At 38.6% G+C, this 14,214-nt stretch overlaps 1 protein-coding gene and 1 non-coding gene across 4 annotated transcripts in view; one reads left to right on the top strand and one right to left on the bottom strand.

Moving 5' to 3' along the window:
- Positions 1-14,214, top strand: part of TM9SF4 (transmembrane 9 superfamily member 4) — a 50,423-nt gene that overhangs the window by 8,726 nt on the left and 27,483 nt on the right. For 2 of the 3 annotated variants that reach the window (XR_012061686.1, XM_072944001.1), the window contains exon 2: positions 11,513-11,629. Coding sequence is in view for 2 of the 3 variants with exons in the window: in XM_072944001.1 (XP_072800102.1) it covers positions 11,513-11,629 (117 nt within the window). In the remaining variant the exon portion in view is untranslated. The remainder of the gene's footprint in view (positions 1-11,512; positions 11,630-14,214) is intronic. The other variant, XM_006202665.3, reaches the window with a different exon arrangement.
- On the bottom strand, positions 687-762 carry TRNAT-GGU (transfer RNA threonine (anticodon GGU)). Its single transcript has one exon. It is a non-coding gene; the product is annotated as a tRNA-Thr (tRNA).

A 14,214-nucleotide genomic window follows, 5' to 3' on the forward strand; every position in this document is an offset into this window, starting at 1 on the left:
TTGGGGTTCATCCATGTTGTAACATGAATTGGTAGCTCACTCCTTTTTATTGCTGAATAGTATTCCATTGTATGGCTATACTACATTTTGTTTATCCATTCACCAGTTGATGGGTGTTTGGATTGTTTCTAATATTGGACTATTATGATAAAAATTGTTAGGAACATTCATGTTCAAGTCTTTATATGCACTTACATTTCCTTTTCTCTTGGGTAAATGCCTAGGATTGGAATTGCTGGATAGTATGGTAAGTTTATGTTTAACTATTTAAAGATACTGCCTAACTTTCCAAAGTGATTCTACCATTTTACATTCCTGCTAGTATATGTGGGTTCCAGTTTCTACACATCTTTGTCCATACTTACTATTGCCTGTGTTTTTGAGATTAGCCTTTCTAGTGAATGTGTGTGGTGATACCTTATTGTGGTTTTGGCTTGTATTTCCCTAATGACAGTTGATAGTGAACATCTTTTCATGTGCTCATTAGCCAGTCATATATAGCTTTGGTGAAATACCTATACAAATCTTTGCCCGTTTTTTAATCAGGTTATTTGTTGTCTTTTGTCTTTAAATTCTAAGAGTTTTGGAAAATATGTATTCTATACAAGCCCCCTATCAGGTGATTTACAAAGATTTTTCTCCTAATCTGTTGTCTGCTTTTGATTTTCTTTTTCTTTCTCCCTTAACAGAGGCACTGGGAATTGAACCCAGGACCTTGTGCACACCAAGCACATACTCTACCACTGAGCTATATGCACCCCCTCATTTTTCATTTTCTTAATGAAACTTTTTGATGTGTGAAAGTTTTAAATTTTGATGAAATCCGATTTATTGATTTTTTTAATATTGATTGTGCTTTTGGTGTTGTGATTTAAGACATTTTTGCTTAACCCAAGGTCACAAAGATTTTCTCCTAGCTTTTATTCTAGAAGTTTTCATTTTAGCTTTTCTATTTGGGTCTTTGAACCATTTAGAGTTAATTTTTGTGTATGGTGTGAGATTCCTTTTGCATATGGCTACCGAATTGTCCAAGCACCATTTGTTGAAAAGTCCATTATTTCCCTACTGAATTGCCTTGGCAATTTTGTTGGAAATCAATTTACTGTAAATGTAAAGATTTATTTCTAGACTTTAAATTCTGTTCCATTGGTCTTTATGCTAATCCCTACCACACTGTCTTGATTGCTGTAGCTTTATAACAGCTTAGAAATTGGGTAATATAGATCCTCTAATTTTGTTCTTTTTTTTTTTAACATTGTTTTGGATGTTCTGGGTCCTTTGTATTTCCTGATAAATTTTAGGGTCAACTCATCAGTTTCAGCAAAAAAGCCTGCTAGGATTTTGACAGAGATTGCACTGAATCTATAGATCAAGTTGGGGAGAATTGTCATCCTAACAATACTCAGTTTTCCAATCCATGAACTTGAAATGTCCCCCAAATTATTTAGATCTTTTATTTCTTTCAGCAGGGTTTTGTAATTTTCAGTATACAAATCCTTTTTGAAATTTTATTCCTAAATGTTTTATTCTTTTTGAAGTTACTGTAAATGGAACTAGTTTCTTTAATTTTAATTTTGGGTTGTTTGTTGCTAGTATGTAGAAATACAATTAATTTTTAAGTATTAATCTTGTAGTCTATGACCTTGGTCAACTTGTTTATTCGTTCTAGTAGTTGTTTTGTGTATTCCTTGGAGTTGTCTAGGTACAAGATATGTGATCTGCAAATGAGAGCACTTTTCTTTCTTTTCAAGCTGGATAATTTTAATTATTAGCTTTAGTGCACATTGTTTGCATGCATAGCACAGTGTTGAATAGAAATGGCAAAAGTGGACATCCTTGCCTTGTTCCTCATCTTAGGGGGAAGCATTCAGTCTTTCATCATCAAGTATGATGTTGGCTGTGGGTTTTTCAAAGTTGCCATTTATCTGATTGAGGAAGTTCTTTTTTATTCTTAGTTTGTTGAGAGTTTTTATCATGAACGTATGTTGGAATTTGTCAAGTGCATGTTCTACATCAATTGTGATGGTTATATAGTTTTTGTCTTTTATTTAATTTATATGGTGTATGAAATTATCTGATTTTCAGATATTAAGCTAACCTTGCATTTCTGGGCTAAGCCCCACTTGGTCATGATGTATAAACCCTTTTATATGTTGCTGGATTCAATTTGCTACTATTTTGTTAAGGATTTTTCTGTCTGTGTTCCTGAGGCATATTTGTAGTTTCCTTTTCTTGTGATACATTTGGCTTTGATACATGCTTTTTAAAAATTTATTTAGACGTATGAAATTTTGCTGTACACCCACTACTGTGCATCTTACTTTTTTTGTACTTAGCAAGGGAGGATATAGCTCAAGTGGTAGAGTGCATGCTTAGCATGTGCAAGATCCTGGGTTCAGTTCCCAGTGCTCCTTTAAAAAAAAAATAAACCTAATTACCCCACCCCCCAAAATAATAACTTATGTTAGCAGTCTTTCAATAATAATTCTACCTCCCATTTAAGTATATATTGCACTAAATTGCCCTCCCCCTAATTTGCCTATATCTAGTGTATTCAGATTTTTTAAAGCTTTGTGACTCTGATGGATAAAAAAGATGTTATTTTATTTGCATTTTTTAAGTTATGAATTATGTTGTGCATCTTTTTGTGTCTGACCATTTGAATCTTTTTCTTTTTAACTGCCCATTCTTATTCTTTTAGGTTATTTGTCCTTTATTGATTTGTAAGAGTTCTTGGTATATTGAAGAAATTACTCCTTTGTCAGAAATGTAGGAAATATTTTTACTAAATGACAATTTTACTAAAATTGTCATTTCCTTTTTCTATAGTATGTATTTTTTCATATTCTTCCTTCTTTCTGTGTATTACTTTTCTGTATAGATTCTAGATTTTGTTTGATTCTTAGAAAACTTTCCATGTCAAGATTGTTTAACAATATATCTATGTTTTCTTCTAATATTTCTGTTTCAATTTGCATATTTGAAAGTCTTTTCTGTCTTCTCCAGTACCAAACAGTTTGGATAGCTCTGTGTTTTAATATTCAGTAGAGCTAGTCTACCTTTATTATTTTTCTTTTCAAAATAATTCTGAAGTAAAGGAAGGATGAATATGAAACTGACTAGAATGATTTGCTTATTGGTAGAAAAGCATTGAATTGGGGGAGGGACAAGGAAGACAAAGTTCGGAGAGGAAAAGAATTGGAGAGGGAGGGTAAAGGGAGATGAAAAGCAGTTAGTCTGTGGCAGCATAGTTCTCTGGACGCCTCTAATCATGTCGTAAAATTATGCCTGAGCGTGGCTCCACCATGGTGACAACTTCTGATCACTCAGCTCTGCCAGGTTTGGTGCAGCTGGACTTCCTTCACTCTGCAGATAACCACATCACTTCCCTTCCCTGAGGTCCTGGATTACTTGAGCCCTGAGATTCTTCAAAAAAATGTCTTCATGGAATTCACCTCTGGGTAGAACCTTGCCTTGTTTTGTTCTACCTTTAGGTTTCTTGAGTTGATGGAATGGCCCATATTTTCAAGGTAATCATGAATTTCCTGAGTTTCATGAGAGGTCATAGGCTTATGGTTCACTCTCCTCACTGGGGTAGGGATATCGTCTTTCACCTCCTTCCCTGGGCACCTGCCTCTCTCTGATTCACTCTTGGTGATGGCCTTTTCCTTAGATGGTTAGCTCTTTTGTTGGATGTTTCCTTGGATTGAGCCTGCATCTCCCTCCCTGCCGTGTACTCATTGGTCCTGCCTTCCAGCAGCCCCGGACAAGGCCACTCTGCCTTATCAAGCACCTACTACTTCACTTAATCCTTACCACCATCATCACTCTACCATCCTGCCATGAGCTTAGTATTATTTCCCTATTTTCTTACTACAAAGAAGAAACCTGAGACTCAAAAAGTTTGAAAAACTTGCCCGAAGTCACACAGCTAGGAAGGTGGTGGGTCAGGAATTTGAATCCATATCTGTATGGCCTCCCAAAGCCTGTGCTTTTACCACTACACCGGTGGTTCTCAAAATGTGACCCCAAGACCAGACCAGCAATACCCGCATCTCCTAGGAACTTGTCAGAAGAACAACTTCTCAGGCCCTGTTTCAGACCTACTGAAGACCACTCTGGGGGTTAGACCTAGGAATCTGTTTTTAAAACCTCTCCTGGTGATTTCCTTGCACACCAAGTTTCAGAACCACTGCCTACCATTCTGCTTCCCCACCTGGCTGCTGCTTCTCTTCACATCAGACCAATAATTTAGAGGTGATTGCGTTTATCCTTGTTAGGTGTCAAATCTAGAACTGGACATTACTATGTCTCTGGAGCAGAAATGTGCTACACACCCACATCCTTCCCCCAAACACACACCTTTCCCCCAAACACACACACACACACGCATGCACGAATGTGGTAACCAGCGTAATCTTAAAACTGCAAGTATGATGTTTTCTATTCTTCAGTGTCTTCCAGCTATACTAAGAACAAAGCGCTGACTCCTCATGGTGGCTTTTATGTGATGCATCCCTTACCCATTTTCTAGCTTCCTGTCTACACCCACCTATTTGTGCTTGCTACTCACAGGATGGTCCATGAACTAGAAATATCATCACCTGGCAGCTTATTAGAAATACAGAATCTCAGGCCTCACCCTGGACGTGCTGAATCAGACTCTGCATTTTAACAAGGCCTCCAGGTGATCCATATTCACGTTAAAGTTCGAGAAGCACCGGCCTACACATCACCTGCCAAAAACTCCTCATGGTTGCCCTCAGGCCTTCGTGCCTGTGTTTTGCTTTTTCTGGAATGCGCCCCCCTCTTTCCCTTCAGGCCTTGGAGTAGACTTGAGTTCTTAGATCTGCACCCCACTTCTCCAAGACTGGACTTGTTGGTGCTCCTGTGTACTCCTTAGCCTCTTATCTGATAGGATAAGATACTAAGCCCTCTGTAGCATCTGGGACCTAGTATTGTGATTGGCTGATGACTTGTCTCTGTCCCCCAGAGGGCTGAAAGTGCCTTATGGGTGTGCATTCTGCGAGGCCAGCACAGTGCCTGACATATTGTAGGTGCTCAGTGTAGTGAAATAATTTCTGTGCTGATTTGAGCATGGGCCTTGAGATCAGACTGCCTGAGTATACATCCTGACTCAGCCAGTGTTATGTCATCTCTCTGAGCCTCAGTTTCCTCATCTCTGAAATGAGAGTAATTAAAGTCTCTACATCATAGGATTGTTGTGAGGATTAATTGGGTTATTGCATGAAAAGAACCTAGAACTGTGCCTGTCACATAATCGGCATGCAGTAAATGCTAGCTGCCGTTGTTATCAGCATCATCATTACATGCTTACCAGCTTTTAATGCAACTGTCCTGCCTGAAAAGAGCATACCTGTTCCTCTACAGTATGATCTTGGGCAAGTTAAATAATCTCTGGGTCTCAGGTCAGCTGGCAGTCATCTGAGAAATGGTGTCAGAAGTCTCCAGGTAGTTGTAGTTGTGAGAGTGGCGCAAGTCAATTTGTTAAGTGCTTAGCACAAAGCAGGGACTTGGTAAATGGAAGGAAGGGACTATGTGTCAACAGTGCCTTGTACTTACTTTTAGGTGCTCAGTGACCTTGTGGCTTCTTGTAACTTTTTAGTGTTGTCTTCCACCAGGGTGAGTATTTTCCTCATTGTTATCTTTTTGTTTTTGTGTGTACTTGCTCCACTGGTTTGAGACTTTGAAACAAAAGTGTATGGAAGTGTTTCGGGATTTGCTTTTCATTCTTCTGCAACCTGAGCTCTCAGGGAGACCCTGAGTTCCCCAGGGCAGTGTCTCTCTGCTAAGATTGGAGGATTCTGTTTCAAAAGAACTGAAGTAACTTCTTAGATTTAACTGCTTGATAAACACAGGAGATTGTAATCCTCTGCCCTGGCTTCAAATCACATATCAGATGGGGGGAAAGATCTGGTGTCTGGCTTCCTAGGAGGGGAAGTTTAGAACACAGGTATTTTTGATTAGCAAGAAGTAATGATATTAACTGGGCTTTACATATATGGCCTTTGTTGTATTGCAGTAAGTTCCTTTTATACCTTTTTTTTTTGAGAATTAAATCATGAATGAATATTGAACTTTGTTAAATGATTTTTCTTTGTCTATTGAAATGATTTTGTAAGTTTTTTATTTCATTTTGTTAATGTTGTGTATCACATTGATTGATTTGCATGTATTGAACCATCCTTGTATCCCAGGGATAAATCCCAGTTGATCTTGGTGTATGGTCCCTTTAATGAGATGTTAAATTCTATTTGCTGGTATTTTGTTGAGGGTTTTTACATCTATGTTCATTAAGGATGTTGGCCTATAGTTTTCTGCTGGTATCTTTGTCTGATTTTGGTATCAGGGCAATGCTGGTCTCATAAAATGAATAAATGCTTGTATTTTTGAAAGGACTTAAGGATTGGTATTAACTCTTCTTTGAATGTTTATTAGAATTTACATTTAAATCCTGTGATCCTGGACTTTTCTTTGTTGGGAGGTTTTTAATTACTGATTCAGTCTCCTTTTTATCCAATTTGTTGACCTATAATTGTTCACAATAGATTTTATGATCTTTTTACTTTTGAGGCATATTGTAATGTCTTCTCTTTCATTTCTGATTTTATTTATTTGAGTCTTCTCTCTTTTTCTTCTTAGTGTTGCTAAGGGTTTGTCAATTTTATCTTTTCAAAAAACCAACTCAGTTCTATTTTTTTCCTATTTTTAAAATTCTTATATTTATTTCTGCTCTAATCTTTATTTTTTCTTTCCTTCTGCTTGGACTTAATTCTTTTTCTTGTTCCTTGAGATATAAAGTTAGGTTGTTTGTTTGAGATTTTTTTTTTAAATGTAGGTGTTTATCACTACAAACTTCCCTCTTAGTACTGCTTTTGTTGCATTCTATAAATTTTGTATTTTTACTTTTTGCTTAAGATACTTTTAAAATTCTCATTCAGTTTCCTCTTTGATCCAAGAGTGTGTTGTTAAGTTTTCATGTATTTGCAGATTTTCCCATTTTCTGCTGTTACTGATTTCTAGTTTCATTCCCTTATGGTCAGGAAGGATACATGGAATGATTTCAGTCTTAAATTTGTTAAGACTTGTTTTGTGACCTAACATGTCTATCCTGGAGAATGTTTCATGTGCATCTGAAAAGAATGTATTATTCTTCTGTTGGGTTGTAGGTCCATTTGGTCTATAGTATTGTTCAAGTCAGCTGTTTATTGATTTTCTGTCTGAATATTCTATCCATTATTGTAAGTGGGATGTTGAAGTCCCCTACTATATTGTATTGTATTGTAATTTCTCCCTTCAGATCTGTCAATATTTGCTTTATATATTTAGGTACTCTGATGTTGGGTGCATATATAATTGTTACATCTTGCTGTTGAATTCGTCATTATATAATGACCTTCTTTGTCGCTAGGCACAGTTTTGGACTAAAAGTCTGTTTTGTCTAAGTATGGCTATCTCTGCTTTCTTTTGGTTATCATTTACATGGAATATCTTTTTGTATCCCTTCACTTTCACTACGTGTGTCTTTAGATCTAAAATGAGTCTCCTGCAGGCAGCATATTGCTGAATTTTTTTTTTTATCCATTCAGCCATTCTCTGCCTTTTGATTGGGAATTTAATCCATTTACTCCCCAGGTTGTTCTAATGTACATCAGGGTTAAGAACCACTGTCTTAGATGTACAAATAGGTTATAAGAGTAATAGATGTCTCAGGGATTTTCAAACTGTCCTTGGACAGGTGGAAAGGTGGGAGGTGTCAAGAACCCCTTAAATTTGAGAATTTGAAAAAAAATCAGTTATCAAGTGGATACAGCAAAAATTAAGAACCATAGTATTCAACCTGGATGTGAATGAATGGTTTTATATTTTTATAGATCAGAGGTTGGTTGATGCTTATTATTAACTTGTTTGATAAGGATTTATTGAGCACTCACATCAACAAAGCCAGACAAGTGATTAGTGCAGGTGGAGACACAGCAGATACTTAAGCCATAATTCGACATGAGAAGTGTCATAGTAGGGCCTTAAATAAGTACAGATGTAAATATTCGTCAGATAATTTAAGCACCAGTCTTTGAACATGTGTAGATGTGAAAGTTCATTTGGGCGTTGGGTAGTTTGAAACTTCTTATCTGTAGTGTCATCAGAGGGATATGTACAAAGTGCCTTGAAAAGTAAGGAAGGAAGAGAATAATTACTCCTGTGGGGATCTGAGGGGTTCTTGAAAGAAGAAACATTTCAAATGGACCCCAAAGGGTAGCTAGGACTTGAATAATGCAAGGGCAAATGTCAGCAACAGCCTGAGCAAAGGCTTGAAGGCAGCCTCACCTGAGCGAGTCCACTTACTAAGGGCTCACAAACTCAGGGTCTTCCTGAAGGCTTAGAAAGAAAAGGTGGGAGGTGCTGGTGGGAAGGTATCTTAGAGTCAGCAAGTGAATTCCTTCCATACTAAGCTAGAATTACTCTAACCTAAACTGTTTAGAACACTGCTGCTTTCTTTTGCCTAATGTATCTTATTGTTTTTCTTAAGTGGTATAAATACTATGTAATCTCAGAAAAACTGGGAAGTACAGATATACAAAAAAGGAAAGCATTGCCTCATTTTCTCAAAGATAACTTTTAAAAAGTGGGGCAGATCTTACTGTGCATGGTTCTATCCCCTGCTTTTTCTAGTTAAATCTAAAGCTTGAATGCTCCCACTCAAGAAATATATCATCATTTTTCATGACAATATAAAAGGATAAGTGAATACACCATAATTTAACTTATTTCACTGATATTAGACATTTTACTATTGTATGTTGTGAACTATTTCACCATTTTAAATAATTCTATGTTGAACATCCTTTTATGCACTTTTTGGCATATTTATCATATTTTTCTTAACATGTCTAGAATTAGAATTGCAGGATCTCAGAGTATGCACTTCTGGGAGGCAGTTGATGCAGAGTGCCAAAGTGCTCCCTGGAAGTGTTTCAGTTTATAATCCCTCCAGCCATAAGAGAATATCAAAACATGACATTTTAATATCTAAAACTGACAGTATCATCTTGGTGCAGTCATTAATTCTAAACTGAACTTTTGAATTGCCTTTGGTTGCCAACTTACATTATTCAAAGGTTCTAGCATAATATGGAAATAATCCTTTGCTGTTTTTCATCTGTTGATCCTTCCTCTAAGACAAATTGACTTGTGGTTTGTTAATAGTATCTTATGTGTGAGAATTGTCTGTTTTCGGCATCATTTTTCAAAAATTCAGATCTGGGTTATTATTTTTAAACAACTTTTGGATGACAGTTTATGCCAGTAGTACAGGATTTATCTAACTGGAATTCAGGTACAAAGTGGAGTTAGAGGAAGAGAGAGGACAGGATTTATTTCTCTCACACAAAGCACTCACGGTCTAAGGACTGCCCACTGAGGCCTAGCAAAGAGGCAGGGCTAGAATCTTCCAAAGTCAGATGCAGTAACCAGCCCACAGTCAGTAGGCTTTCTGTCACAGAGAGGAAGAATAAAAATATCTTTGTTATTATGTCAAGGCAAACCCATACTACTGAACCCTTTCCTCTGTGCATGCGTAGAATGTTGCTGGAGAGATTTCCAAGGAACTGATGCTGGGGAGCTGAAGAGAGAGGAAGGTTTATTTTTCATGGCATACCCATTTGTACTGTTTGAATTATTTACTGTGTATGTTTTAACTTTTTAAACCTAGTTATTTTTTTGAAAGCCTCTCTTCCCCATCGTTAGGTAAGATGTTAACATTAGAGGAAACTAGGTGAAGAGTATATGAGAACTTGCATGTCTTCTGTAAATCTAAATTTATTTTAAATTTTAAAGTTAAAAATAAAAAAAGAGGACAGGAAGGGAAAATACCATCTTCCTATACAGAATCCTATCCTGTGAGGCATTTTCCACCTTCTTGTCTTGTCATTTCCTGCTTTCACCCCTAGGTCTGCTGACCTTGTGATTACCAGATACAACTATCTTAGCTACTTTTCACTGTTTTTATTGGAGTCACACTCTTTCATATTTCATAATGAACATCAGCTGGCAGATACTTACAAATGTTCACCATAGACCAGAGGAAAAACACTCTCTAAATATATTGCTTTTAAGACTCTGACCAAGCTGTGTGTCTAAAAAAGCGCACCAAGCTCAGAACCTTAAACTTTAAAGTCTATTTTTTTCTCAACTTGTGCTTCTGGTAAAAATGCAGATGAGTCTACATTCTTGGCAAGCCCCTGAGTGATTCTGATTCCCTTTAGAAATGAGTTCCAGAAAGAATAGTGTGTATGTGTGCAGTGGTAACATGAAGGATGGAGGGACTGCGAAGGCCAGGTGATCAGGAGGCTGTGGCCAGTGTCCAGTGGGAGGACACGAGGATCTGAAATGCCATAGCTTTAAAGGGGGCAGAGAGAGAAGGCAGATGCAGCAGCACATTTGAGTCGATGATCCAGGTATATGAATGACAAAGTTCCTTGTTCAGACCAGGTAGAGAGAGAGAACCAGGAAGCTCTTCTCTTTCCTTGAGGAGGTGAGGCATGTTACAGTGAAAGGCAAGAGATACTTTGATGGGGTGCCTTTCTTGAGTCCAGTAATTGATCTTTCTTGCCTTTGATTCCCAGGTGACTGTCGTGCCTGCAGATTCCTGAGTGTCTACTCAGTGCCAAGCACTAGGACACAGTCCCTGCTCCTGGCGAGATTACATTTGAGGAGAGGGGGGCAGACAGTACACAAGTAAAAAAAATACACATTATATACATCAGTTAGCTAAGTCCATGAAATGAAGTCAAACAAGGGGGTGGACAGTGGGTAACAGGAGCCCTGAGGATGCTGTTTCAGATGGGCTTGTCTGTGAGGAGGTGCTGTTTGAGAGAGACCTGAATAAAATAAGCAATGAGATCCGAGCCAGGCAGGCATCTGTGGGAAGGGCATTCTGACAGAGGGAACAGTAGGAGTGAAGAAAGGCTTGCTGTCAGGAGACAACAAGAAGGCCAGTGTAGCTGGAGCTGAGGAGGAGGAGAACAGGAGACGGTGGGATAAGGACAGTTTTGGAGACAACTTGTAGGAAAAATATATTGGTGACGTAGGAGATTCCTGACAAAGCAAGCCTATTGCTATATAGAGAAACAGGAGTTAATGGAACATCGTGAAGCTGTTTCCTGCCAGCTCTCCAGGAGAGTGTTATGCGTGAAATGGTTAAAGGAACGTTGATCCAGAAACGGGGAGATGTGGCTCCTGTATTAGTCTGCTCTTTTGCTTAATTACTTCACTCAGTTGGTGACTCATTTCTGGAAGTGCAGAATCAGGGCCTCTGAACAGTCTTGGAGGCATTTGGAAGGCAGCACTTAGGGGGGCCTCAGGCTTCTCAGCAGGGGCTGGGGGGGGGATGAGACCGGTTAGTTAAAGCAGACACGAAGGTGCTCTGATGACCTGCCCCAGAGGGATGTTCACCTCTTTCCCCCATTCCGACTGCCGCCTCTCTTCCAAGCAGGACTGGTTGCCGTGGTCCCTGCTGCTTCTCTGTCTCACGTGCGATACAGGCGCCTTCTATGTTCCTGGGGTCGCGCCAATCAACTTCCACCAGAACGATCCTGTGGAAATCAAGGTAAGTGCAGCCCTGGATTGTGGGAGCCACTGTGCTGGGCAGCCTGGCCGGAGGACCGTGGCAGACTGGTCACATCCCTTCTGTGGTTACAAGGAACAGAGACCAGTGCTGGTACATAGCCTGGCAGGGTAGATAAACACCTATGACGAGTGAAAGCGTCTGCATTCAGAACTGCATAGTAGTAACGAGTAAATTCACCATGTGCTTCATGTGTTGCATTACTATGAGCATCTGTCTTCTTTGAAAGTCAGACTTGTAATTTTGGGGAACAATAATTAAAGTCACATTTATTGAGGATTATTTACATGCTAGGCTGTGTATGGTATGTATGGTATGGCTTCGCTCAGAATGCCCCCAAGAGTCCTCTGAGGCAGATACAGTATATTTTACAGATTAACTGAACATTTTACAGTTATAGAAACTGAGGCCCAAGGAAGTGAACCAATTTGCCGAAGGTCACATGGTAAGGAAAACATAGGGTTAGTTCAGAGCCCGTCTCTAAACCACTGCGGTGCTGTTCCTCCCAGTGCCTCTGCCAGAAGTCCCCTCCAGAGAAAGCCTGTGGCATCCGGAGGACAGCATGGCTCTGGTTTCCAGTCCTGCCAAGCTGAGCCTGTGAGAGCGTACACCTTGGGTGGGACGAGAGAGGGTGGGAGGGAATATGAAGGTGGGGCACTGTTTCTTGGTAATGTGGATTCTCTTTGGATTGTCCAAAAGGAAAGAATGCTAAGAAACACAAAATAATAGGCTGTTATAACAGACAATAACTTTTTAGTCATTTTGCCTCAAGCTATTCATGAAATGCTTAATAGAGGTCCTTAGTCCCTCAATCCGACATCTCTAAAAAGCTCGGAAATCCAGAGTTTTTCTAAACTCATTGTAGGCAAGACCTGACCTGAACTATTTATTGACTTTATTTATCCCACTTGGTATGAATACTTTTGTTTTTCCTTGTACAAATAGTCGCTGAATGTGGGGTACTGCTCCAGGCCCAACTAGGGGGTGTTATAAAATCTATGGTATGTTATACCACGTTGCCCTTTAGAAATTAGAAAAAGTCCTAATTCCAAAGCAAGAGTTTAAGGATTGTGGATCTAGATTCTAAAAATTATTTATACTTTCAGATGATATATGAGGAGTGCTCAGTAGTTCCTAAAGAGAAAGAAAAACACCATATGAGATTGCTCATATGTGGAATCTTTAAAAAAAAAAAAAAGGAACATAAATACAAAACAGAAACATACTCGTAGACATAGAATACAAACTTGTCATTGCCAAGGGGGCAGGGAGTGGGAAGGGACAGACTGGGATATCAAAATTTGTAGATACTGACAGGCATATGCAGAATAGATAAACAAGATTATACTGTATAGTACAGGGAAATATAGACAAGATCTTGTGGCAGCTCACAGCAAAAAAAAATATGACAATGTATATATGTTCATGTATAACTGAAAAATTGTGCTCTACACTGGAATTTGACACAACATTGTAAACTGACTATAACTCAATAAAAAAAGTTTAAAAAAAGAATTAAAAGAAAAAATAGTTCCTAAATAGTTGCACTTAAATTTAAAAAAAAAACTTTTTGCAACATTTTGATTGGTTCTATTTTATCCATGTTTTGGGGAGTTGTCGGTGGCTCTCACCGTTTCCAGAGCTACATTCTGTGTGCTTATACCACTTCCTAAATGGTCTCCTTCGTGGTCTTCTTAAACTTCATTTTTAATGGTTGCATAATATTTAATTGAATGAATATATTATGGTTTATTGATCAGTTTCCCATTGCAGGGCTTTTAGCTGTTTTTCCAGTTTTTCCATCTCTTCTGTCATTATACAAACATTTAGTCAGCACCTATTGTGTGCCTAGCTCTGTAGGCACTGGGGTTACATAGGTGTGGTTACGCATATGGTCCTTGCCCTTATGGAGCTTGAATCTTAAATTCTAGTAGGGGAGACTGATTTCTTTTTTAAAAAAAAAGGAAAAAAACAGGTAAACAAAATATATTTTATCAGACATGCAGTGAAGGAAGCTAGGAGTGTTGAAATAGAGACGATGGAGGACTTCCTTTGATAAGATAATTAGGAAAGGACCGGAGGGTGAGGGGAGTTAAGCTGAGACCTCGGTGTGAGAAGGAGTCAGAGAGTTGGGCAGAGAGGAGCCGCAGGTTCAAAGTCTGAGGCAGGAGACAGCTGGTCGGGCTCAGGGAACTGGAGGCAAAAGACCACTATGATTGGGAATGAGGAGTGAACTCTTTATTCCTAAAGTTTTTTCCTCATTTGGAGTTATTCCCTTAGGAAAGATACCCAGTGAAATTATGGATACCAAAGATACCAGCATGTTGAAGACTCTCAGTGTATTTTAAATTTAGTTGCGATTTTAAACAAAATCTATAACGTGCTCTGAAACCAGTGAAATGTGAAATAATTCAGATTGTAGGCAGTATAGTATATAGTGTGCCAGAGTTGTGTCTGCTGCAGTTAGTTTGCTTGTTAGATAGTATTACCAAGTGTACTGAAGATGGGTGGGTACGAGGGAGGGTTATTAAACAGTCATCTTGGTTTCTGGGTTGAGAAATAACGGC

Source organism: Vicugna pacos, chromosome 19 (genome assembly GCF_048564905.1).
Source record: "Vicugna pacos chromosome 19, VicPac4, whole genome shotgun sequence".
Taxonomy (NCBI): domain Eukaryota; kingdom Metazoa; phylum Chordata; class Mammalia; order Artiodactyla; family Camelidae; genus Vicugna; species Vicugna pacos.